This window comes from Sciurus carolinensis, chromosome X (assembly GCF_902686445.1).
Source record: "Sciurus carolinensis chromosome X, mSciCar1.2, whole genome shotgun sequence".
Classification (NCBI taxonomy): Eukaryota; Metazoa; Chordata; class Mammalia; order Rodentia; family Sciuridae; genus Sciurus; species Sciurus carolinensis.
Window position 1 is genome coordinate 79,166,731 of NC_062232.1, and position 27,805 is coordinate 79,194,535.

Consider the following 27,805-nt stretch of genomic DNA (forward strand, 5'->3'; position numbering starts at 1 on the left):
TTGTACTTTTCAATTTGAAAAGTATTTTCAGTTTGAAGGATTTATTGAGCTATGACAGAATGTTGTCCTCTGTGCTATAAGGTAGTTATTTCCAAACTTGCTAGTAGTATCCAGAGTAATCTGGGGTGTTTTTAAGAGATTCATGTCCAGAGACCTTGCTTATAGAGCTTCTGACATTGTGTTTCAGTACGTAGGGGTGTGCTTAAAATTCAGATTATAAATCGGTGAGAGAAGAGAAAGGAAAAACAGTGAGATTTTACCAGGCATTCTTGCTAGTAGCTTGGTAGTCTAACAGGAAAGACTGATAAATTGAATAGAAGAGGGGAGTTGTGTTTCTCCTAATGGGAGAACTTAAAGTTAATTTGCATTTTATTCTTACCATATCTTTTCACATCTCAAAAGAAGTCCCAAACTTAACTGGAGTTAAAAAAGGAAGAAATGATTGCATGAATGGTGTGAATCTACATTGTGTACAACCATAGAAATGAAATGTTGTACCCATTTGTGTACAATGAATCAAAATGCAGTCTGTAAAAATAAAAACAATTAATAAAAAATACAGAAAAGGGAAAAAAAGGAAGAAATAAAAAGTTCATGTACTCTCTCTTACCCTCCTTAAATTTTTTCTAATGCTTCGATCACCTTCAACAGAATACACTGACGTGGTTTCTGAACTAAAGAAAATTACTGCTGGAAGATAAAATTGAAACCAGTTGGAATCCAAATGGGAAAACAGATACAATGTAGCTCTAGTTGTTTCCCATTGAGCTCAGCCAGCAACAAACCAAATTGAGATACTCAGTAATATTTTTGTATGCATAAAGTAAGGAAACTGTATTATATAAAATTCAAAGGTTTGATTTTTGTGTTTTTGTAGAACTTCCTTTTTCATTTTATCATAAACCAGTGTATCCCAAGTGAAACATAACCAAACACTGTAGCACCTTATGGGTTCTCATTCAACCTCAATAATAATGGGATTGTAGAAATAATTTTTTTATTTTATTCAGGTTAATTTGCTTTTTTCATTATATTACATGTAGACATATGGCAAATTTATGTGAGAATATATGTGGAGTAAAACAAAGGATAATTACACTTCTTTATCAAATGATTGATCCCTGTAGGATTGACACATTTAAGAAACCTGAGGACTCTAAATGTGTTTGATTATGTGAATGCTATTTGAAAATCAGAATTACCAATCAAAAATTACAACTGGGCACTTCTAGATGCTATTTCACAAGGAAGGTATTGAGCATTCCTCATGTTTTCAAAAGTAGAAACAATAATAACTTGACCTTAGCTGTAAAAGGAGGGGGATAAGTGACCAGACACTTTTAAGGGGTTCCTACTATGTCAGGGGTTGGCCAAATCCAACTGGCCACCTGTTTTTGTAAACAGGATGTTATTGGAAGCCTGCCATACTCATACTTCTTGTTAATGACTGCCTTTACACTAAAATATCAGAGTTGAGCAGTTGCAACAGAAAGTGTATGTCTTGCAAAGTCTAAATATTTGCTGTCTTGTTCTATACAGATAAATTTCGCTGACTTTTGTATTATGTTATTGGAAGTATTACATTTGTGTCCCACGTATTCTTATTCATTCCCCTATGAAGCATGTATCAGTACCCACATGGTTTAAATAATCTAAATTTCCTGTAATTTAAAACTGACAGCTGCTTTCTTATTAATACATACATTTTCATAGTCCTGATTCACCACTTCCATGACTCCTTGAATTTGACTTTAGTGTGTTTCAGAGACTGTCCTGATTGATTTTGGGAGTCAAGGGAGTGGTGGAAGTGAACAGAAATTAGTCAACTGTTAATCTTTGAGCTGGGCTTTATTATGCCTATGCCTCCTGTGAGCATATTGCTTTACTCTAACTACCATTTTTTTTCATCCAGAGACTTTTCTGAATCCTTAGATCTCCAATATAACTTCCAATCTTCTCATTAAATTTCTTTGTTCATAAGTTATATAAAAGTCAGGTTTATAACACTGGACTAGGTAGAAATATAAAGCATCTAAGAGTGTTGCTGAATTTCTGTCATCTTGTCTTTATTTTCCTGTGAGACGAATAAAATGGACACCAGTATCTCCTGCAGAGATTACTGATGACCAAACACAGAATTCCAGTTTGGACAAGAAAGGATATCAAACCGTGTATTATAAAAAGAAACTGCAACTTTGAATTGATTTCTTACATAATCTGTCTTAGTCCATTTTGTGCTAACAGAATATCTGAGACTGGATAATTTATAAAGATAAAACTTACTTCTTATAGTTCTGGAGGATGGAAAATCCAAATTTGAGGGGCCAACATTTGGCAAGGTCTTTCTTATAGTCTTATCCATGGCAGAATACAGAAGGGCAAGAAAATGTGTGTATTCAGGAAAGAGGAAGAGACAAAAACGGAGTACAAGCATGTACACGCACATCCATGAACAGCTGTGTGCGTGGAAGAGGACCAAACTCACATTCATAACAAATGCATTCCTGTGATAAGGAACCCACTTCTTTAATCAATCCCTAGTAATCCCTTTGTGAGGGTGGAGCCCTCGTGAACTAATCGGCTCTCAAAGTTTCTACCACTCAGCGCTGTTGCTTATAGAATTAAGTTTCTAACACATAAGATTTGGGAACACATTCAAAGATAGCACTATCCTATCAGAAACATACTATGCATGTATATATGCATAAATATTCTTCTCTTTTTTCCTCCATAAATGGTAGCATATATTGCACAGTCTATGCATGCTGTTTCATTTGCTATTATTTATTAAAGATCATTCCATGTCATTTCATGAAGAACTACCTTGGTCATTGATACAGCACAGAGTAGTCCATTAAGTAAACGTTCCATAGTTTAAAAGTCTTTTTCAAGAAGCTTTTCAGGTGTTTCAGAATTTTTACTATTATATACAATGCCCAATGTATCACAGTTTATTCACTGTGACTCTAATTTGTGAACATTTATAATCTTTTCCTATTGACAATAATGATATATGTGTCTTTACACACACACACACACACACACACACACACACACACACACACACCTTTTTGCACCAGCAGGCACAGTTCCTTCATTTTAACTGAGCTTACATCATAAACAATATACAAATAAGTAAGGCATGATACTTATATAATAGTAGTATAGAGTTGTGTTATGTCAGGTAGCTATAATTGCTATGGAGAAAAGTGAAGCATGCAAAGGCAATAAGGAGTGCCAAGATGGAGGCATTACAATTTTTAATTGCTTCATCAGGAAAGATCTCTGTGAAAGAATGGTGTATAACAAGATCTGAAGATGTAAAAGAAGTGAGAGACAATGTGGGATGACAGAACATCATGTGCAAAGACTCTTCTCTAAAAAAGGAGGTTTGGAAAATTTGAAATAAACAGGAAGTCATGTGACTGCAGTAGAGAAAATGAGAGAAAAGTAGTAGGAAATGAGGTCAGAGTAGCTAAGGAGGGGATGTGAAATAAAGTAAGGCACTCTAGACTATTTTAAAGACTTCATATTTTACTCGGAGTAAGACAGGAAGCCATTGGAAGGTTTTCAGCAGAGGAATAACCTTGCTTAACTAGTTGTCAGGATAGAATGAAGGTGGTCTGTCATAGTGGAGACCAGATGTGAGGCTACTCTAATACCCCAGAACCTAAGTGACGGTGACCTGAAATAGAATTGGAGGTGATAAGAAATGATCAAATCCTGGATTTGCTAAAGAGTGGAATGTGAACAGTGAGAGAGAAGACTCAATGAAGACTCTGTTTCTTTTTTATTTTTTTTTATTTTTTATTTTTTTACATTTACATAGGGTAATGATGTTTATTTTATTTTTACCCTCCCCCAACCCCTCCCACCCCTCTTTTCCCTCTACACAGTCCTTCTTTCCTTCATTCTTGCCGCTCTCCTTAGCCTAACTCTAAACCTAACGCTAAACCTAATGCTAGCCCCTCCCACCCCCCATTATATGTCCTCATCCGCTTATCAGCGAGATCATTCGTCCTTTAGTTTTTTGAGATTGGCTTATCTCACTTAGCATGATATTCTCCAATTTCGACCATTTGCCTACAAATGCCATAATTTTATCATTCTTCATTGCGGAGTAATATTCCATTGTATAAATATGCCACAGTTTCTTTATCCATTCATCAACTGAAGGGCATCTAGGTTGGTTCCACAATCTGGCTATGGTGAATTGAGCAGCAATGAACATTGATGTGGCTGTATCTCTGTAGTATGCTGATTTTAAGTCCTTTGGGTATAGGCCAAGGAGTGGGATAGCTGGGTCAAATGGTGTTTCCATTCCAAGCTTTCTGAGGAATCTCCACACTGCTTTCCAGAGTGGCTGCACTAATTTGCAACCCCACCAGCAATGTATGAGTGTTCCTTTTTCACCACATCCTCGCCAACACCTATTGTTGCTTGTATTCTTGATAATCGCCATTCTAATTGGGGTGAGATGAAATCTTAGGGTAGTTTTGATTTGCATTTCCCTTATTACTAGGGATGTTGAACATTTTTTCATATATCTGTTGATTACTTGTACATCTTCTCCTGTGAAGTGTCTGTTCATTTCCTTAGCCCATTTGTTGATTGGATGATTTGTATTCTTGGTGTAGAGTTTTTTGAGTTCTTTATAGATTCTGGAAATTAGCGCTCTATCTGAGGTATGGTTGGCAAAGATATTCTCCCACTCTGTAGGCTCTCTCTTCACATTTCTGATAGTTTCCTTTGCTGAGAGAAAGCTTTTAAGTTTGAATCTATCCCAGTTGTTGATTCTTGCTTTTATTTCTTGTGCTATGGGAGTCCTGTTAAGGAAATCTGATCCTGAGCCAACAAGTTGAAGATTTGGACCTACTTTTTCTTCTATAAGATGCAGGGTCTCTGGTCTGATTCCAAGGTCCTTAATCCATTTTGAGTTTAGTTTTGTGTAGGGTGAGAGATAGGGGTTTAATTTCATTCTATTGCATATGGTTTTCCAGTTTTCCCAGCACCATTTGTTGAAGAGGCTATCTTTTCTCCATTGCATATTGTTGGAACCTTTGTCTAGTATGAGAAAATTGTATTTATTTGGGTTTGTGTCCATGTCCTCTATTCTGTACCATTGATCTACCTGTCTATTTTGGTACCAATACCATGCCGTTTTTGTTACTATTGCTTTGTAGTAGAGTTGAAGATCTGGTATTGCAATACCCCCTGCTTCGCTCTTGCTACTGAGGATTGCTTTAGCTATTCTAGGTTTTTTATTCTTCCAGATGAATTTCATAATTGCTTGCTCTATTTCTGCAAGGTACATCATTGGGATTTTAATTGGAATTGCATTGAATCTGTATAGCACTTTAGGTAGTATAGCCATTTTGACGATATTAATTCTGCCTATCCAGGAACATGGGAGATCTTTCCATCTTCTAAGGTTTTCTTGAATTTCTTTCTTTAGTGTTCTGTAGTTCTCATTGTAGAGGTCTTTCACCTCTTTTGTGAGATTGATTCCCAAGTATTTTATTTTTTTCGATGCTATTGTGAATGGGGTAGTTTTCCTAATTTCTCTTTCTGAAGATTCATCACTTATGTATAAAAATGCATTGGATTTATGAGCATTGATCTTGTAACCTGCTACTTTACTGAATTCACTTATGAGTTCTAAAAGTTTTCTGGTGGAATTTCCAGGTTCCTCTAAATATATAATCATGTCATCAGCGAACAGGGATAGTTTGAGTTCTTCTTTTCCTATTCGTATCCCTTTAATTTCTTTGGTTTGTCTGATTGCTCTGGCTAGAGTCTCAAGGACGATGTTGAATAGAAGCGGTGAAAGAGGGCATCCCTGCCTTGTTCCAGTTTTTAGGGGGAACGCTTTCAGTTTTTCACCATTTAGAATGATATTAGCCATGGGCTTAGCGTAGATTGCCTTTATAATGTTTAGGAATGTTGCCACTACCCCAATTTTTTCTAGTGTTTTGAGCATGAAGGGATGCTGTATTTTATCGAATGCTTTTTCTGCATCTATTGAAATAATCATGTGATTCTTAACTTTAAGTCTGTTGATATGGTGAATGACATTTATTGATTTCCGAATGTTGAACCAACCTTGCATCCCTGGGATAAAACCCACTTGATCGTGGTGCACTATCTTTTTAATATATATTTGTATGCGATTTGCTAAAATTTTGTTGAGAATTTTTGCGTCGATGTTCATTAAGGATATTGGTCTGATATTTTCTTTCCTTGATGTGTCTCTGTCTGGTTTAGGTATCAGGGTGATATTGGCTTCATAGAACGAGTTTGGGAGGGTTCCCTCCTCTTCTATTTCATGGAATAGTTTGAGGAGTATTGGAATGAGCTCTTCTTTAAAGGTTTTGTAGAACTCGGCTGAGAACCCATCTGGTCCTGGACTTTTCTTTGTTGGTAGGCTTTTGATGACCTCTTCTATTTCATTGCTTGAAATTGGTTTATTTAAGTTGTGTATGTCCTCCTCGTTCAGTTTAGGTAGTTCATATGTCTCTAGAAATTTGTTGATGTCTTCGAGGTTTTCTGTTTTGTTGGAGTATAGATTTTCGAAATAGCTTCTAATTATGTTTTGTATTTCACTCGTGTCTGTTGTGATGTTTCCTTGTTCATTCCGAATTTTAGTAATTTGAGTTTTCTCCCTCTTTCTCTTTGTTAGTGTGGCTAAGGGTTTATCAATTTTATTTATTTTTTCAAAGAACCAACTATTTATTTTGTTAATTTTTCCAATTGTTTCTTTTGTTTCAATTTCGTTGATTTCGGCTCTGATTTTAACTATTTCCTGTCTTCTACTACTTTTGGTATTGGTCTGCTCTTCTTTTTCTAGCGCTTTGAGCTGTAGTGTTAAGTCGTTTATTTGTTGATTTCTACTTCTTTTTTGAATGCACCCCATGAAATAAATCTTCCTCTAAGTACTGCTTTCATAGTGTCCCAGAGATTTTGATATGATGTGTCTTTGTTCTCGTTTACTTCTAAGAATTTTTTTATTTCCCTCCTGATGTCTTCTGTTATCCATTCATCATATAATAGTGTATTATTTAGTCTCCAAGTATTGGAGAAGTTTCTGTTTTTTATTCTGTCATTTATTTCTAATTTCAATCCATTATGATCTGATAGAGTACAAGGTAGTATCTCTATCTTCTTGTATTTGCTAACAGTAGCTTTGTGGCATAAAATATGGTCTATTTTAGAGAAGGATCCATGTGCTGCTGAGAAGAAAGCGTATTCGTTCTTTGTTGGATGGTATATTCTATATATGTCCGTTAAGTCTAAATTGCTGATGACTCTGTTTCTTTTAACTTCAAAAAATTAGGATTGAGTCACCATTTGTTGGGATGGATATGAAGGAGCAATTTTGAGAGTAAGATCCAGATATTGGTTTTGAATGTGCTAAATGTGAGAAGCTCATTGATTACACAAGTAGAGGTATCTAAGAAATGAAATGGAACTAGCAAAACAGCCTCTTTTAGGATAAGTAGTTTCCCAGTCATCACCTCTGAATAAACCTCTGGTGGAATCTACAACACCAATGTTTTTGTCTTCTTTTCTGGTGCTGTGACCAAAAGACCTATCAAGAAAAATTGTAAAGGAGGAACATTTATTTGGTACAGTTTCAGAGGTTTCTATTCATAGGTGGCTGACTCTATTGCTCTGTGCTGGAGGTGAAGTAGAACATCAAGGCAGAAGGTCATGACAGAGGAAAGCTGCTCAGGGTATGCTCACCAAGATGCAGGGAGAATAAGCTCTCTTAGACTCACCAGGGCTCTTTGGCTCACCAGGGCCAAGATATCTACCTCAGAGGCAAGCCCCCAGTGGCCCACCTCCTCCAACCACGTTGTTCCTGCCCACAGTTACCACCCAGTTAATCCCAATGAGGAAATCAATTCACTGATTAAGTTAAGGCTCTCATAACCCAAGCATTTCACCTCTAAGCTTTCTTGTGTCATTTCACACATGAGCTTTTTGGGGACACCTAATCTAAACCATAACAACTGACTTCTAGACATGTTGAAATGTCCCTGAAACCAAGATTGAAAAATCCTACATTGTCAAGTTAAGACCCTGGCTACAGATATTTCACAATGTTTTTTCATTCAGCCTTGTTCACCAGAGTTAGCTACATTTTGCATTAAACTAAATTGTGTGTACGATTTGCACACATCTAAGATTAACCACATTAAATCAGAGAAACCTATGTGCAGTGAGTTCCTAAATTATATTTTCACAAGAAATGCCTTGTTGGCCTAGGTTAGTGGTTTTTAGCATTGTATTTTCTTCTGTTATGCTTTTCCTAGTATTCCTCCATGTTTGATACACCTGCCTCTTGGAGTTTATTACTTGACTCATTGATTTGTGACATGAATTATGAGATTTATATAACAGGGAGTCCTCTGAGTATATGGGATAGCCAGAAAAATGTAGTTGGAACTTACAAATCTAGAGGTAACATGTGAGTGCAAGGACTGACTCTAGCTTGAATAAGGCACTTCCCAAAGATTGAAAATTAAAGGTTAACAGGACGAACTTTAGCAACCTCAATTGTTAAATACGAGTTTGAGGTAAGACTCATACTTCAGTTGGGTTTTTAAATTTCCCCTTGAACCAAGGAAAATTTGCCCCTTGGATCCTAAAATATCTTTATTTGACCTTCCAAAATATACACTAGTTGCTGAGCTTTGGAGGCCCATTTGAAAATATACAACATTAGCTATGCGCGTTGTTAAACATAGTGTTCTGGTGACATTTAGCAGTGTTCAGTAATTGGCTTAATGAACAGGTGTACAAGTATATTAGTTATGCAGATGTTAATTTGCAGTAACATGTGCTTCCTGATTTGGGGGGTTCTTGTATAAACTTACAACCAGTAAGATTTGTTCCTTAATTAGGAAATCATTACAAAGTATACGTGTGTGATTCCCACCATTAGAACCATTAGTCTTGTTTAATGTGCTCTGAACTTCAGGAACATTCCTGATAATGCCATTCCTATTGCTTCAGGTACTATGCAGGTGTCAGGATGAGATCTGCTTTTTTGTAAGATGCCTTAGTGTGCAGCTGTAGGTGAGCGACATGGAAAGGGGAAGCTTCACAGCTGTAATATGTAGCATGTAAGAGGAGACAGAAGTGCAATGTCTTACTGCATATTGCATCAGCTTTCACTCTCAAGGTTTGACAAACATGTTATTCTTCACGAAATAGACTCACAAGCAATTGAACACAAAATTGTGGTTGTTTCCCAAATGAGCAATCTTTACCTGCTTTTTTATTGTTCTCTTCCATATTGTTTGTGATTCCTATCTACGCTTGGTCCCCAGGGCTTCCAAGGCTAAGTTGATAAAAATTGTCATATGATTTTTTCTGTCAAAATTGGAAAAATTACAAAGGCTAATATAGTCAAAACCCATATACCAGCCATCTATAATGAACAGATGAGAATGAACAGATGTTAACATTTAGTTGTATTTACTTCAGATCCTTGATTTTAAAGAAATAAAACATGAGAGGTAATTTGAGGTTTCCAAGATTGTACCTATTCCAGCATCATTTTCTGCCCCCAGTGGAACTAATGTCATTAATCTGCTTTGTATATACTCATCTATGAATGATACACAAGATGAGTGTGTGTTTTATTTTTAATCTATTATACTGTATGTGCTATTTTTCACAAATTTCATTTTTTTCTATATCTTATACTTGAGATCATTCCTTGTTGAAATATGTAGCTATAGTAACTATAGATGTGTTTTGTTTTCTTATATTGATTTACCATGTTTCTTTAGTTCTGTAACTCTTGGGTGTGTGGGTTGTTTTGAAATTTTGTACTTTTATAAACATTACTTTAGTGAACATCCTCGTTTCCTTGACGGTTTTTACTGCAAGTTAGGTTGTAACTATGGTAAGCACACCTTCAAATCATTAGATGTTAGTGTGTACGGTCTATGCCTGGTTTTTACTATTGTAGTTGTCATAGTCAGATTCTTGTTTCTTCAATTGTCATCAGTACTGGTATAACAAAACCTGTTTTTTAAATTTCCAGTTAGATGACTGAAATGGTATTTCTTTGATTATTTTTATTTGCATTGCTCTGATTATAGGTACAATGAGCATCTTTTCATTACTAGCTACATGACCTTGGTCAGAGGTTTCATTTTTTCCTCATTTGTAAAATGACCGTGGTAATACCTGTCTTATAAAGTGATATATAAATGAAATTAGTGCCAGACACCCACAGCAGATGTTTAATTAAAAGTTTATTTTGGTGATGATTGTGTTCATGGGCACTACTAGTACTATTGTTCTTTTATATCTGCCTGTACTCTTTGTTGTATGTCTTTCTGTCTTTTTCCCTTTGCCCATTTTTCTATCAAGTTTCTATGATATTTCCAAAAATGCAATGGCAAGGATAATTCAAAAGAGAAAATGGAAAATAACTAATAAAAAATTATTGCAGCTGTCACAAAACTCAGATATTCCTGCCTGCCCTTGTCATTGTACTCACTTTAACATTTTCAGGTTATTAATTGAAATTAAAATAAGACTTGTTTCAACTAATTAATTAAAATTATTTTCAGGTATTTAGAATAATTTATGAAATTGTATCCACATGGATAAAATATACATTGAAGTTTATGTTGTTTGCAGTTCTTATATTTGTATGATATATCTAAAAGAATGGTTGAACATTTGCTTGGTGAATATACCTAATAGATATGCAGGAAGTTATATAAATTTTCAATGTGTTTTTGTACACTAACATTGTTTACTTTCTTTGATTTACATGTAGTATACTATGTATTTTACTTTTAATCTCCACATATTCTTTATAATATGATGCAACATATCAGTTAATACTATACAAAAAATACACTATTGCCTAATATGGAACTAAATCATTACACAATGAAAAGGAGGATTCACTGTGTGACATGCTTGTATACATCCAGACTCTATCATTATGAATTGAGAATATTATAAATTTTAGAATCCTTTTGGAGATATTTCCAGAATTAGTAGCTTACATCTGACAATGAGATATGAATAGATATTATGGTCTTATGTATGCTCATGCTTAACATGAGCATAGTAGGTGTTCAACAGAAATTTGATGGATGAATAAATGAATGTATATTGATTCTTTAAAATTTTATTTTTATTATTCTTTTTAGTTCTAATGATAGTAGAATGTACTTTGGCAAATTATACATGGATATAGTATAACTTATTCCATTTTGTATCCCACTCTTGTGGTTGTATATGGTTTGAAATTACCCTGGTTGCATATTGAATTACAAGGCTAGGAGAGTTATATCCAATTAATTCTGTCTTTCTTACTCCCCTCCCCCTTCCTTTCCCCTCATTTCCCTTTGTCCAATCCAAAAGATTTCTATTATTCCCTCCCAAACCTCCCTAGTTTGGGGTTAGCATCTATAAATCAGGGAAAATATTTGGCCTTCAGTTTTTGGGGATTGGCTTATTTAACTTAGCATGATATTCTCCAGTCCCACTCATTTACTGGCAAATGTCATTCTTTCGTCCTGTTTTATGACCAAGTAATATTCCCTTGTGTATATATACCATTTTCTTTAGCCATTCATTTGTTGAAGGACACCTAGTTTGCTTCCATAACTTGGCTATTGTGAGTTGAGCTGCTATAAATATTGATGTGGCTGCATCATTGTAGTATGCTGTTTTTAAATCCTTTGGGTGTAGATTGAGGAGTGGGATAACTGGGTCAAATGGTGGTTCCATTCCAAGTTTTCTGAGGAATCTACATACTGTTTTTCATAGTGATTGCACCAATTTGCAGTCCTACCAACAACTCATGAGAATACCTTTCTCCCCACATCCTTGCGAACACTTTTTGTTACTTGTATTGTTTATAAGTGCCATTTTGACTGTAGTTAGATGGAATCTTAGTGTAGTTTTAATTTGCATTTCTCTAATTGCTAGAGATGTTGAACATTTTTTCATATATTTTTGACTTCATATTTCTTCTTCTGTGAAGTGTTTGTTCAGTTCCTTTGCTCATTTATTGTTTGGGTTATTTATTTTTCTGGTGTATTTTGAGTTCTTTATATATCCTGGAAATTAACCTTAGCTGAGATACTTGTGTTAAAGATTTTCTCACATTCTGTACGATCTCTGTTCACCTTCTTGATTGTTACCTTTACTGTGAAGAAGCTTTTTCAGTTTGATATCATCCTATTTAATGACCCTTGATTTTAGTTGTTGGGCTTTAGGAGTCTTATTGAGGAAGTCATTTCTTAAATGACATGTTGGAGAGTTGGGCCTACTTTTGCTTGTAGTAAGTGCAGGGTCTCTGGCTTAATGCCTAGTTCTTTGATCCACTTAGAGTTGAGTTTGTTCAGAGTGAAAGTATATTGAGTCTATCAAACTATCTCCCTAGAACTTTGAGATAAATTAGTTATATAGATTTTATTGGGATTTATGGTTAGATATCACTGTGTGAAGCATTCATTTACCCATTTAAAATATCTTAATATTTGCTACAAAATATCTTGTCACATAATCTGTGTATCCAGTGGGATAGCAAAATTTAATAGGGGATTTCTCAACATTGCCTAAATTAGTTTGGGAAAAGTATATAACCATGTTTACTTTATTTATGCTGATGAGCATCCCTCAGTTGTGAAGGAATAAATTTATAGTACAATTGCTTGTAAAAATCCATGCATTAAAGAAATATGAGAATACTCAGTGGGCATTTTATCTTAGATAATGAGTATCTTGATGTTAACATATCTTTAATAATAATACAAATGTCTTTATTATTAGCATCATTATCTTCCTACAAGAGAGTATTTTATAATGTTTCATTATTATTCTGTCGATTAGAAGTGCCATTTTAAGTACTCAAATTAATTTAATCCATTGGATTCAAACCTATTTGCAATGTGATTTTTCATTTGTATAAGAGAGATCACATTTGACTGGAGGCTTTGCTGCATACCTCAGTACCTTAGGACAATTGATGACAAAGCCAGTTCTTGACATTTTTGTACTAAAACTTAAAAAACAAAAAAACAAAACAAAACAAAACAAAAATCTCTTCAGTCCCTTCTAAGTAATTTCAAGTAATTATGGAATTACTGTAAGTTATTTATTTTTAGTTTTGTAAGCATTAGAAATATACACAGAATAAAATCATTCTAGTACAAATGACATTTTGAGGGCACTATGAATGCAGGCAATTTTTAACATATGAAGTCTTCAATACTGTACGGATATTTGATGTCTCCTTGCTATTCTTTGAAATCTCTATTTATCTAATTCTGTGATTTTGATCCCTGAGGAATACTTTTAAAATAAAAAGCCAAAGGCATTAGTAGCCACTGGTCAATTAGCTACTTATCATGGTAAAAACATGATTGTTTTTGAAAGCTTGTCTAGTTAAGGAACTGTTTTAAACTTGCTTTATTATGGTGATTCTCAAAGTACCAGTGCTCACTCATGGAATTCCTGTTTGAACTCAGGATTTAAACCAAGTTGCATAACACAAGAAAAAATATTAAAATTCAAAAAGCAAAACTGTCAACTATTGATACTTCAGATGACAAATTCTAATTTTGTGTACGTGTGTGCATACTTGTGGTGCTGGGGATTGAACCCAGGGCTTTTTGCATGCAAGACAAGCACTCTACCAACTAAGCTACATCCTCAGACCCAACAAATTCTCATTTTAAACAATTTGTTCATTTGAAAAGGGAGAAGTTTATCGTATATTTTAATGAAAACATGCTAAAGTATGAAGTCACATATTGAGTATTATGTATGTGTAGGTTAGCCAGGAAATTGTTTGCTGAATAGTCTTAATATATTCTTCATAATAGGAAACAGGCAATCCAGAAGTGAATGGAACCTAATGCAGTTTAAAGTGTAAAGTAAGACAATAAAGCAAAACCCAAGGGCCCTGTTGGAAACCTGAAAAAATATATATATATATATATATATTCTTCATGCTACAGCATTTTCATCTTATATGTGCTTGGTTAATTAGTCTCCCATACTGGAGATTAAGGTGTATCAAGAAATTAGGACAGTTTTCTTGACTATTTCTGTGATTTCTAAAATCCAAATGCTTCCAGCAGTAATGTCAATATGATTCAGATAGTTTTTATACAAAGGGAATGACTATGGAAATGTCATTTCTTCACATACAGTTAGTTGTCTTAAGAAACTTAGAGTGTCAGAGTGACTTGAAAAGCAGAATAACTAAAATGTTAGGATTATATAGGAGAGACACTGAGTTCTTAGAGTGCTCTTTTGAGGAACATTTGTGGTGATTTTGTGTGTCTGTGTATGTGATGCTGTGGATTGAATATACGCTAGCCAAGCGCTGTACTACTGAGCTGTATCCCCAATCCTAGTGGCGATTTTTGAAAGAAGTATATTAAAAGCAATTGTTCTTTGAGTAGTAGCAATGACTTGCTACCTATCATGAAATGATAATTTTCAAGTGTAATTATTATCTAGTCTCCTGAGACTATATATCACTTTTGACTGGTTAATCAGGTAAAGTTTAGAACTATTAAGAATTTAGTTATTTAGGTTACTTATTTTGTCTAGTATTTCGCTACTTAATTTACTATTTTATACCATTCAAACAATGGGAATCTTAATGGCCTGGCAATATTTTTATGCATTTAATGCCATGTTGAGATCTTTTTCTCAGATGCCAATTTCCATGTGTACATTGCCTTAGCAAAAATTTACTATAGTTGTGTGTAACTTTGCGTCAAGAAAAAAATTACTTGTGATATCTTTCACAAGGAATAGATGAATTAAAAGAATACATACCATTATTGTCTCATAATAAAGTTACATGTTTGTTTTTGTTTTGGTTTATTTGTTTGGTTTTTTTTTTTTTTTTTGCCTTTGCATGGTACTTGGGATTGAACCCTGGGCTTCCTACACACTAGTCAAGTGAGCTAACACAGAGTTACACCTCTAGCCCTGAAGTTATATGTATGCATATTTGGGGGTGGGGTACCAGCGATTGAACTCAAGGGCACCCAACATTATTTTTGTAATTGAAGCGGTAAACTGCCAACATTTGAGGTAGCCGAAGAGATTCTGTACAGGAAGGGTTTAAGGATTTGACTTCTTGCTTCATTTATTCATGTAAGGTACTGACTTTGTTTTCTGTGCTGACTTCTTTGGAAGGTGGACTGATAGAGATTATGGGGAGGTAAAGCCAATCCTTAGCATTATTACTCCTTATAGTTTTTTAAAACCATTTGTCTTTATAACCATTTGTATTAAAGTGCAACCTTAGGAAAGCAAAAGTAAACCTTTTGTTGAAAGAAAACACATAATATGTCAAAAACGGTGAAGGAGACAAAGCTAACTTACTAAAAAACCCACCACTTGGAGATTCTTTAAATATATGTGTGCATACACACACACACACACACACACACACACACACACACACACATATACATACACAAACACATACATGCAAACAATGCTACTGTTATGTAACTTTTTTTTTCTGTTGTGTAACTTCTAAATGATTCATACCTACTCTTTTTTTTCCCTTTTTGTGGTACTGGTGATTATTGAACCCAGGGATGCTTAAACCACTGAGCCACATCCCCAGTGGCTCAGTGGGGATGTGGCTTTTTTTGTTGTTATTGTTGTTATTGTGGGGTTTTTTGTTGTTATTGTTGTTGTTTTAATTTTTTGAGATAGAGTCTTGCAAAGTTGCTGAGACTGGCTTTGAACTTGCATTCCTCCTGTTTCAGCCTTGCTAGTCACTAGGAATACAGGCATGTGCTGTAACACCTTGCGTCATACCACTCTTCCAAGCAGACTCAGCTAGAATTTTTTATGGCAACCTGTTTAGATGTTAAGTTACCGTAGATGCTTTAAAGCATTTTCACTGAATTAAAGAGATCTCTAAATTTTTGCATATTTTGGGAGAAATCCTTATCTTCCTTTTTTCTCAATTAGTCCAAATTAGTGAGATTTTATTATATATTTAATTCCAGTGCTGCTGTAGGTATCTGGTAAAGGAGTAATTAATGTTGCACATTAGGTAAGAAGCAGCAATTGATTTTTGCTTCTATTTGGCTTATCTTTTCTGCTTAAGTGCTGATATTTAATTTGTAGGGAAACCTCTGAACAGGTCTATATTTTTATGTTTATCCTCTTCCTTGAACTAATGAAATAAACACATTTATTGATTTCAGAATGAGTTTTATTAATGTAGTTAATATGCCTTACTAATGTTATTTCGTGTACTTGGATTAGTACCATTATTATTATTTATGAATCAACATTTTTCTTTCAGTTCAAAAAAATGCGGAGCCTTCAGAAGTAAAGAAGAGTATACCTGCAAAGAAGAAACTGAAAGAATTGAGAGTTTTGGATCCCAAAACAGCCCAGAATCTGTGTATGTAGTATCTTCTACTTAGGGAGTGGTTGTGATGATGGCGAGGGGTTGCCAAATGTATTTACACAAAGTTGTAAATTTGTTGAACAAGTATTAGTATATGATGGAAACAAAATTATGTAGCTGGGCACGGTGGCACAAGGCTTTGATCATAGGAACTTTGGAGTCTGATGCAGGAAGATTGCAAGTTCAAAGCCAGCCTCTGCAACTTGGCCAGGCCCTAAGCAACTTAGTGAGACACTGCCTCAGAATAAAAAATAAAAACAAAAAGGACTGGGGATGTGACTCAGTGGTTAAGTGCTCTTGGGTTAAATCCCTGATATCAAAAAAAGTAAAAAATTAACAAATAAAAGAAAAAAGAAAAAGAAACAAACTTCATATTCTGTGTAAATATGACTTGGGTTGCCTTTTTTCAATTAGCCATTATAGAGAAAAATCACAATTTAGCCTTGTTCATTCCAGATGAAACTTGCAAATAATAAAAGTTTGGAAAGTACTGTTAATAAAACATTCTTAGTGAACCTCGTCAAACATAAGGCAAATTTGAAAAAAAAAAAAAAAGAATGTTATTTTGTTTTTCCTTTTGCTTGAGTCTGGCATTTATAATTTTATAGTATTTGTTGGTCCCATTCTGCAAATCCTTTTCCTGCTGTCCTTTGCATTTGAAGTAATTGTGAGGTGAGCCAGTGAAATTTTTAACTGTTGTACTTTAAGACAGGTTACTGACAGTTAGGGATATAGTTCAGTGGTAGAGTTCCTTCCTAGGATGTGCAAGGCCCTGGGTTATGTCCTCAGCACATCAAAGAAACAACAAAAGCAAAAACAAAAAACAAAAATGAAGAATAAAAAAACCCAAACTGACTGCTGAACCTTGAAACCTTTAACAAACCTGTCAGCCATTGCTACAGTAGCTGGACAGTTAAACTCATCTTCATTTAAGTAGCCCTTGAAGTTTTGCTTTGATGTACTCTCCCCTCTGCATTGAATTCAGAATATTTTCTGTCACTACCATGGACTGTTGAGATTTTGAGGGTACTAAAACACTATGCATGAGAAATTTCAACACATCAAGCATTTCTAATTGCGTGAAGAATACCATGGGAGTTCATTTTGTTAAAGAATGTGCTATAGAGAATCAGATTAAAATAAACAACTCATCATTCTTGTGTCAGTAGGAATGTAGCTGTCAGAAAAGCAGTGTACTAATAGCTGTTTTGAATTTGTACATTGCTTACCTGATCGTACATTTTCTTTATAAAGTTGATGCTCAGTGCTTTTTTAAAAAGCACAATATGATCTCAATTGCTTGTTGACATTTGTCAGAATTATTTACTTAGATTTTGGCAATCTCCTTTGGTCTTTATGTCTAGGTAATCTGCTTAGACAGTGAGGATTCATTTTTCTTTTAGTACCTGTGAAGTCATATAGACCATTTCATGAAAAAGAAATCCTATAAAAACATAATATTGATTAAAAAAAGAGAAAACCTTAGAAATATATTCAGGTTCTGGTGATAAGAACACATCTATATTCTCTGAAAAGTATATTTAATGGAGATTAAATGGAACATGTCGAAAAATACTTTCTCAGTAATTGTAAGCTATTCTATGTATAATTTGTTGAATTATTTCAACTTGACATAAAATATATTTAATTCAGTCAATGTTGACAAGTGAAATAATGATTTAATACATAAAGGAACTAACAATACACCACATGAGTGTCAGCAGGAATGCAGGGTACATTGATGACTCAGGCACTTAAATATTTTTCTTGTGTGGGAGAATTGCTAAGTACAGTAGCTCTTCCATATCTGTGTGGGATATGTTCCAAGATCTCCAGTGGGAGCAAGAACCACAGAGAGTACTGAACCCAATATATGCTATATTTTTTTTTGATATACGTTACACAACTATTATAAAGTTTAATCTATGAGTTAGGCAAAGTAAGATCTTAACTTTTATTAACAATAATAAAATAGAAAAATTATAAAATCTGTAATAAGTGTTATGCGAATGTGGTCTCTCTTTTTTTTTCCTCTTTCTCCAAAATTATTTTATTGGTCCATGCTCACTCTTTTAGTGATTATATAAGATAATCCCTAAAGGAAGCACTTTACAATTTTTCTTTGGCATATTCAAATTGTCAATCCCTATTTTTGCAGTTTGGGGACATTTTGAAGTAAAATAAGTGTTACTGGAACGTAAACACTGTGATAACATAATAGTTGATTTTATAGCCAAGAAGGCTACTAAATGATTAAGGGGCAGGTAGCATATACTTGCTGGATACGTTGGACAGAGAGATGCTTTATATCATCAGTGAGTACTAGTGACACTACGTAAAATGTAATTGGTCTGCTCAGAACAGCACATACCTTAAAATTTATAAATTTTTTATATCTGGAACTTTTCATGTAGTATTTTCAGACTGTGGATTACTGAATGTAAATGAAACTAGAAAATGTAAAACCACAGTTATGGGGACTATTATATATTGAGTTTACTTTTTAAAAAAAATTGTTGACTTACTGTCTCATTCCTAAAAAGTACTATTTTTTTTGAGGGTCATTTTATATCAGCTCAACCTATACTACCTGAAGCAAATGGTCAAGAGTACTGTTAGTAGGAGTTTTATTTTGTATTTAAATAAACATGATCTATAAACATTAGAGGCCATTTTGCCTCCATGGATAGAAACTTGACCCTCAAATGGAAACCTTTGTTTTTTCATAATTCCATAAATTGGTATCAGTGACAGAAGTTTTACTACTTTGAATCTATGAAATGGAAAGCAGGTAAATCCTAGGACTTTTATGTTTTGTTGCTGTCCTATTGTTAATGATATCGAATTTTATTTTAGCTATATTCCTGGGATCATATCGCATGCCATATGAAGATATTAAAAACATCATTCTAGAGGTTAATGAAGACATGCTAAGTGAAGCCTTAATTCAGGTAAGTTGGATATCTTCCTTTTAAAATTCCTTTTCACATGTATTTCTGGACTCCCATCTTCTCAATGGAGTTAAAATACTTTTCTATGTTTTAATAATAGAATCAGGATTATGTACCTATACTGATTAGTAAGAGGACTTATCCCCTACCCTTTAAGATCTAGGTTTTAAATCAGTCTCTGCCATTTATCAGCTACACATCCTTTCAAATATGAGGATATGCATATGTAGGCATATCATTCTCTGTAAGTCATTGTACATGAAGTTACATGTGTTTTATCATGACAGTAGCCTCATTGAGTAATTATTAGCATATTATGGATGAAATATCTAAAAGGTCAAGCAGTAAAATAGCTTGCTCAAAATCAATGGATAAATGGTAGTTACCTTTGTATTAGGTTGGGAACTTACATATTTTGGGGATCGTGTCAAGCACTCTGTGTGTTTATTATCTCATTGAATCCTCGAGTAATCCTGTGAGATAAGCAGTTATCATTCTTTTACAAAAAAAGGAAACTGAGGCTTGGAAAAATTGTGCAGTATCATATAGCTCTTAAATTTAGAGTAGTAGACATGGGATTCAAAAAAAGTCTATCTTGACTCTAAAGCCATTATATTTATTCTGCCTCCCATGGGTAAGCTAAAGCTTTCTAAATCTCTTTGCTTATCTGAAAATATAAGGCCTTTATAAGGATTAAAACAAATGAAGTGCTTTGTTGTAAAAAAATAATATGGAGATATATTATTAGAATTCTTGATATATCTGGTCTTTGTCTGGTTCGATTTCTGGGAAGAAGAACTTCAAATATTTGTGTAATGGCATAGACAATGTGTTTTTTTTGGGGGGGGGTAGCGGTTATTGTCTTTTGTTTTAGGGCCATACAATTTGTTTTTATTTCAAGAGGATATCAAGTAGTTTATGCTGTATCTAGTTGAACCAAATATCTGAGTATCTTCTGGTAAGGAAGACACTCTTAGATTGAAAGAATTCCATGATTTTCCAGTCCCCAAAGAAGACTACTTTCCTCACGCAGGAGAACAAACTAGAATCGGCAGCATCTCTCTCCTTCCTTTAACAAATGTTTGCTTCAGTGATGCAAAAGTAACATTAATTTGCCATTCATATGAGCTGTTTACCATTTATGTCTAATTACCATGTAGCACATTGATAATACATAGCATTAAATATGTATCATCAGATTAACTTTGTTGTAAGTTCTATTTGATTACAGTGCTAAACTCCATCCATGCATAATCATAGTTTGTTGCTCATGTAGAATGGTTGTCTCCTCATGACAACAAAAACAACAAAAAACAATTAAAGGTACATCATTTCCCAGAGACTTGAATTAATTCCAGTATTTTCTCTCTGAGTATGAGTCAATAGACTCTTACTTACCAGACAACTAATAGATTTTAGTTACTTGGTAGGATAAATGTCTTTTAAAAAATTTTAAAAATCCCCTACTTTTATTTAATCAACAAGATCTATCTCAAATGTTTCAGTTATTTATAAAAGACTAATTTCTCTTTGATTTCAAAATACCTAAATTTCAGTAAGTAACTGAGTTTATCTGTAGAAGAAATTGAGATGTCCTAAATTACTTGCAGTAATACATAGAAACATTTAAAAGTGCACCATATCCTGAGGTTGTTGAGGAGATTTTAATATATGCAATTATGACTAACTTCCAAATAATGTGTACTAAATTTAGGTGATTCATAGCATCATTTTCCAGCTTTGAAAACCTGTTTCAGTGTAATTTAATTTGATCTGTTGAGAGAAAAATTCAAGATCGGTATTATGTATGCTATCAGTGGTAAAAAGAAATACTTGTAGACACACTTACATATAGAACATTGACAAAGAGATTAATCTACCAGTTTCAAAAAAAGCAATTCAAGTGTTAAGGGGAAAAATGTATGTTCTATCAGAGATAATTAGTGCATGCAAATGATTCTTAAATGCTCAGGAAATATCACTTTGGCAGGAACTTTATGCTCGTATTCACAAGGCATACATGAAAAAACATGATCCACAGAGAAGGTAGTATATTATTATCACAGAATAATTTGCAAAGATATGATAAGGGAGTTGTTAGCTAGGATTTTGGAGTCCCCTTTGGGGACCCTTGGAGAGAATTCAGAGGGTTCAGAACTTAGATGTGAAAAATATTGCATCTTTATTTTTATTTGCTTCTAATTAATATTTAGTATTTAATTTAATTAAGAATGTAGGCAACAGACCAAAGTAGTATTAGCAGTACTTCTAACTTTGACACTGATAGAAATAATAAATATTTTCATATTAAATTCCAGTTGTGGCAGATATCTTGAAACATTGTTTACACTCATTACCACTTCAGAATTAAAGTACTTATTAGAGCTGCCACTAGATCTTATTTTTAATTCTTTAATCATGCACATATGTTATTATATCACAACATATCTTTATAAATATGTTGATAACTGTTTCAATTTTAGCAATTTCTGTTGTAATCCTATGTACTTTATTTTATTCTGAGAAGGGATCCAAAAGTGAAATGTCTGTGACACAAAAAAGAAGGCCAGAACCTGATACAGAGGCTCGTGGAGGGGAACTGTAGGTTAGAATGTGTTGTGGCTAAGGTGGTCTTCCTCGAAGAAATGCTTTTGAACTGGACTTTGAAGAACTAGTAGGATTCAGTTACAGATTAGGAAAAAGGAATGCTGGACAAGGGCTTGAAGAATATTAAGGTTAATATCTGTATTATTCTGATATAGTTCAATAGTCATATAGGGTAGCAGTGAGAAAGAGCACATAAAAGATTATCAGATTGGTTGGGTTCATAATGTGGAGCCATAGAGATCACAAAGTACTGACTCATAGTCATTCATTCTCTCTCTCTCCAAATATGTTTTATTTGGCCTTTATAATAGTTAAAAGAATTTTAATGTCCCACATTTTCCAGATTGTCACACTTCTCATTAATCCTTATTGCTTACCCACTCTGATTCATTCTTGGCTCCTATGAAACTCACACTTTGTGGTCCTTGGTAGATACCTTGAATGCCAAGTTATTGAGTTTGAACATGATCAAATTGCATGTTTTGGGAAGTTACTGTAGCTACCGCATACACTACTTAACTTGATGTAAAGAGACAAGTTAGACAATCACAATTTAAATTTTAATTTATAATAAATTCCTGAAACATATCAGGGGTATGGAAAAAGGAAAAGTAAGTAACCAAGAAGTAAAAAAAAAAAAAACAAAAAAACCCAGATTCATTGAAAAATCTTGGTGATGGAATGCTTTTACCATTGACAAAAAGGCAAAGAAGGTAGCCAAGAAATCCAGGGCAGGAGAGATAAATTTTATAGATTAGATTATGTAGAGGGAAATGGGGGGATATGAAAAATAATGGAATGAGACAGACATCATTACCCTGTGTACATGTATGATTACATAAATGGTATGAATCTACATTGTGCACAACCATACAAAGGAAACGGTGTACCCCATTTGTGTACAATGAATCAAAATGCAGTCTGCAAAATTAAAAAAAAGAAAAAAAACATTACATTTGAATATGTATTGGAAGTCAGAATAGAGGTCAGGACTAAGGATAGAGTATTGGAGTCATTTGGAAAGAAGTGATTGTTGAGGTATAAGGGCCAATGAAATTCTTGCCACTCCTAGTGGAAAAAGGTGGCAAATGGAAGATTAAAGACTGTATTTCTGGACACCACACACTTTGATGGAAGGGGTAGGTTTAAGAGAATTCAGAGCAAAAGGTAACTGCATTACAGACCAGGAAGCTGTGATGTGTCAAAAACCAACACAGGGCCTGAGATTTAGGTGTGATGAGTAAGAGAATGAGATCCAGGGAAGAAATATCTCTTTTTAAAAAATGTATCTAAAAAATTATTTTACATGGGTTATCATGGAATGTTTCAGTACACATAGACTTTGTGTGTTTAGTCAGTTTTTTCACTGCTGTGACTAAAAGATCTGACCAGAACAATTTTAGGGGAGGAAAAGTTTAATTAGGAGCACACAGTTTCTGAGGTCTTAGTCCATAGAAGGCCAGCTCCATTCCTCATGGATTGAGGTGAGGCAGAACATCATGGCAGAGTGTGTGGCAGGGGGAAGTGGCTCACATGATGATCAGGAAGCAGAGAGAGACTTCACTTGCCAGATGCAAATATATACCCCAAAGCCACACCCCCAATGCTCCAAGTCTTCCAGCCACACCCCACCTGCCTCCAGTTACCTCTAGGTTAATCCCATCAGGGATTAATTCACTAATTAGTTTAAGACTCTCACAACCGAATTATTTCCCCTCTGAACCCTATTGATTTGCCTAGCACGTGAGCTTTTGGGTCACACCTCCATACAAACCATAACATTGTGTAAAGTTTAAATCTGATAAAACATATCTATTTCTTCAAATATTTATCATTTGTTCACAGTGAAAACTTCGAAATCCTTTTTTGCTAGGATTTTGAAGTGTACTGTACAACCCTGTAGTTCTATCTGAAAACAATTCACACTATATATCAGACACCCATATTTTTTAAGCATCATTTTGTGTATTGGTGGTCTTTTGGTATACATCTCCTTCATTTTTAAGGGACAGGTGCATTCCTGCTGGGCATAGAACTATCTGATGTTCTATTTGCTGCTCTCTCTCTCCACTTGCTTCATTTTCTCTCAGTCACTTTTTTCTTCCCTTGTTCCCTTCTCTTCATTTAAAATACATTCTATCTTTAATAAAAGGATAAGATTATCCTCAGTAAGACCCCAAGTTAGTTACAGATCCAGGATTCCTCCTTCATGCTGAGAAACTACTCAAATAATTCCATATCTGTTCCTCTGCAGTGAGTACATGGTAATATTTCAGCTTGCCCCCCCCTCATAATTTCCATATATATCCTGGTTATATTAGTTTTTAAAAACTTAATTGAGTATCCAGGACCATGTCATATATGATATGCAGAATCTACAGGTTGCTACATGATTCTGTTTGCCCAAATGTGATTTTACATCTCTAAACAGATTATATGATCTGTATAATTTATTCTTTAATACTGACAGAGCGATTAGAGGGAAGCAAAGGTCACCTAATCCATTCCCCAGATTCCAGGCAATGCCACACCTAAGCCATCAAAGATAGATGGGTATCTATTGATTCTGCAGGCAAAAAAGATTCTTCAACTTCCCTCAATTAACCAGTTCTAGAGTATAATTATTCTTATAGTCAGGAAGTTCATGCATGTGTAATAGTAGAGCTCGTTTTTGTCTCCTCTATCCATCTTAGTAATCATTGATCTATTTATGTGGCTATCGACCATCTGTATTTTATGCAGGCTTGTGAGTCTGCATGTGTTTGTGTGCTTTATAAGGGTTGATGACTTTAGGAGACTACAAGTATATCAATTAAGGCTATAATAGCATTAGTATTGTAGAATTTGAAGCATTTTTCTTTTAAATAACAACTGGTATTCACCACGTCCATTTCCATAATTCTTTACGGAAAATGAAGCAGCAATGACAGTAACAATCATAAAACATTTCTTTCTTATTTCTCGTCATAATGAAATGAATAATTATTTTATGGCAGGCTATTGCAATATGAAAATACTTTTATTACTTTTATCCATGAGCTGCCATTCTTTTTTAATCTCTTGATTTTCTTTGGCTAGATGAGTGATTTTTAAAAATATAAGAAATGTCTTTCTTGCCTGAAGTCCTTTTTGACCCTAGTTTGCTATTTTCAGTCTATTTTAAAAATTACACCTATTGCAAACAAATGTAGCTCCTTATTTTCATTCTCTCTTATGGCCATTGTTGATTAATACCAGCATTTCATTTCTCACCAATATTGGTTTTTTTATTGTTTATAAAGAAAAGAAAGGTAACTTTTAGCGATTCTTTTTCCTTTCTCTTACTAATTGGATTGTAAGAAATATTCTTAAGGTGCAAAATATTGAACCCATTTATACTTTTAACTAAATATAGTTCTTATTAATAGTCAAGACAGATGTGGCCTCAAATATCATATTTTTTACTGTCATATACACTTTAAACCATAGTTGGACTTCATTAAAATTCTAGTCCTTTTATACTATAGATCCACTGGATCTATTGAACTCAGATGGTGATCAGCCTATACCAGCAGTGCCCTTGCATTTGTAGAACTTGGACACTGTTTTTTTTTTTTTTTTTTTTTTTTTTAAGATGAACTTTCAGAACTGGGAAATAGGAAATCAGGTAATACCATAACACCTACTCTAATTTGAGACTTTGAGGCTACTTCTAAATAAAAAAAAAAAAAAACAGTAATCTCTCAACCCAAGAGATCCTAGGGGCAGAGTACAGTCTCCAATGGCTTCAGTAGAATTAATGGAAAGAGATGGAGAACAGTGACACTTTATTTTCCTACTATCTTTGTACTCATTTTTTACCACTCCAAAACCATTTTATTAAATGAGTTCATTGACTCAACCAAAGTTCATTTTTATAGTGTATAAATTTGCTTCAAATTGGCTAGTCATTGATTTAATAAATTTGTATCACCTCACAATTAATTATATATATAAACCCACTTTCCAATATATATTAAGGAAGTAATCAAAATCATTCCCTACATAAGAAATGAATCTTTATGTACTATATGTGTTTTGCAAGTTTCTATTATAATTCTATATATCAATGTAAAGTAGGAATATACCTTTTCATTGAATCTATTAAAGACATATGATATTTGCAATATAATTTAACTTAATGTAGGATAATTAACATGATATGGTATACTTTATCAGAATGTAATATAGATTTAATATAATATTATTTTAATTAATCTCTTTAAATGTATTTTACAGAGACAGGAAGGAATACCAAGAGAGATTTAACTATTTTTTAAGCTCAGTGGTAGACACACATTAATTGTATTATGGTATACATTTTTTGTCTAATATTGCACAATCAATACATTTAAAAGAGTTTGGTGAGTGCTGAAATCATACACTTAAGGTGGATTTCTTCAACTTGGGCAGTATGACATTTCAGACCATTCTTTTTTTTTTTTCCAGTGGAGTGATGTCCTGTATATTGTAAGACTTTTAGCAGTTTTCCTGGGCTCTACCCTCTAGATGCCAATTGCAGCCCTCACCACCAGTTCTGACAACCCAAAATGCCTATGAACTTTGACAGATGTCCCTCGGGGAGCAAAATGGTTTCCAGTTGCAAACCATTGTCTTAGGAATTACTTTTAAATCTGAAATAAAGGTGGAAAGGTTTTAGAACTTAATGATCTTCCAGTGTTCTGCTTTTACTTTCTATATTTATTACAAACTTCATTGACAGAAGTTTGGACATTTGATTAATATAGAACAAAATAAAACAAGAAGCCATATCATGCATTTAAATCATCAATTTCCCAGGAATATACAGTACTTATGTTTAGTTCTGGCTCTTACGGAATGCATTATCATTAAACTTCAAATACCCCTAGTCAACATTGCTTAAATTATAGGTTATAATTATTTTTTAGCTGTGAATAGAGATAACCATTTTATGTATGAGTTGTCTCTTTTCCCTTCATCAGATAGTAGGTGTTTTTTTTAATTTTATATTCATAGCTTAATTTGGTTGAATTATTTACTTTATGCCATTAAAAATTATTTTTAAACATATCATGTAAGTCAAATAATATCACACAACTCAGTTCATATGATGTGCAGTTGATTGATTTCTTTTAAACCACATTGTTTGTTTGACTAACCTATATTTCCTTGCTGTGGTATGCAGGTAGGTGAGTGGGTTGAACTAACTGATGGAAAGGAATAAAAAGTAGCCACAAAATGTCTACTAAGTAAAACAACTCGTGTTGTATATCTTTCATTGGACATTGGAGTAAGAATTAAGTTATCCTTTAAAATGTGTTCTTTCATGATTGGAGGTGTAACTCAGTTCTAGAGTACTTGCTTAACATATATGAGGCTTCCTGTATTCAATGCCCCAGTGTGGCAGGAAAATTTTTTTCCAGTATTAGAAGACATGAATTCATTGACATTCTTTATTTGTTTGTATTGTAATGTGTGTGTGTGTGTGTGTGTGTGTGTGTCTGTGTGTGTCTGTGTGTCTGTGTGTGTTTGTATAAAATGAAGTACCAAGAAATACTCTTAATTTTACTTAATGCCATGCAAGAAGTATTATATTCCATTTCTATATTAATAATAGCATTTTAGTAAAATGAAAATGTAGTTCAACTACTTAATAAGTCCATTGGTTATTTTGTCTCATTTGAAGGATTCAGGATGACAGAATCATTCATTGAAATACAATCTTTCAGCTTTGTGAGAAAATTAAGAGTAAATATTTGGGTCTTTATAATTTTTCTTCAATATATATAACTGTAGAGTTGAG

At 33.9% G+C, this 27,805-nt stretch overlaps 1 protein-coding gene across 6 annotated transcripts in view; it reads left to right on the forward strand.

The window, feature by feature from the left end:
* The window catches only part of Diaph2 (diaphanous related formin 2), an 831,244-nt gene that overhangs the window by 346,698 nt on the left and 456,741 nt on the right, over positions 1-27,805 (forward strand). For all 6 annotated transcript variants that reach the window (XM_047535653.1, XM_047535655.1, XM_047535654.1 and 3 more), the window contains 2 exons: positions 16,337-16,438; positions 19,301-19,395. In XM_047535653.1, the coding sequence (XP_047391609.1) occupies positions 16,337-16,438; positions 19,301-19,395 (197 nt within the window). The remainder of the gene's footprint in view (positions 1-16,336; positions 16,439-19,300; positions 19,396-27,805) is intronic.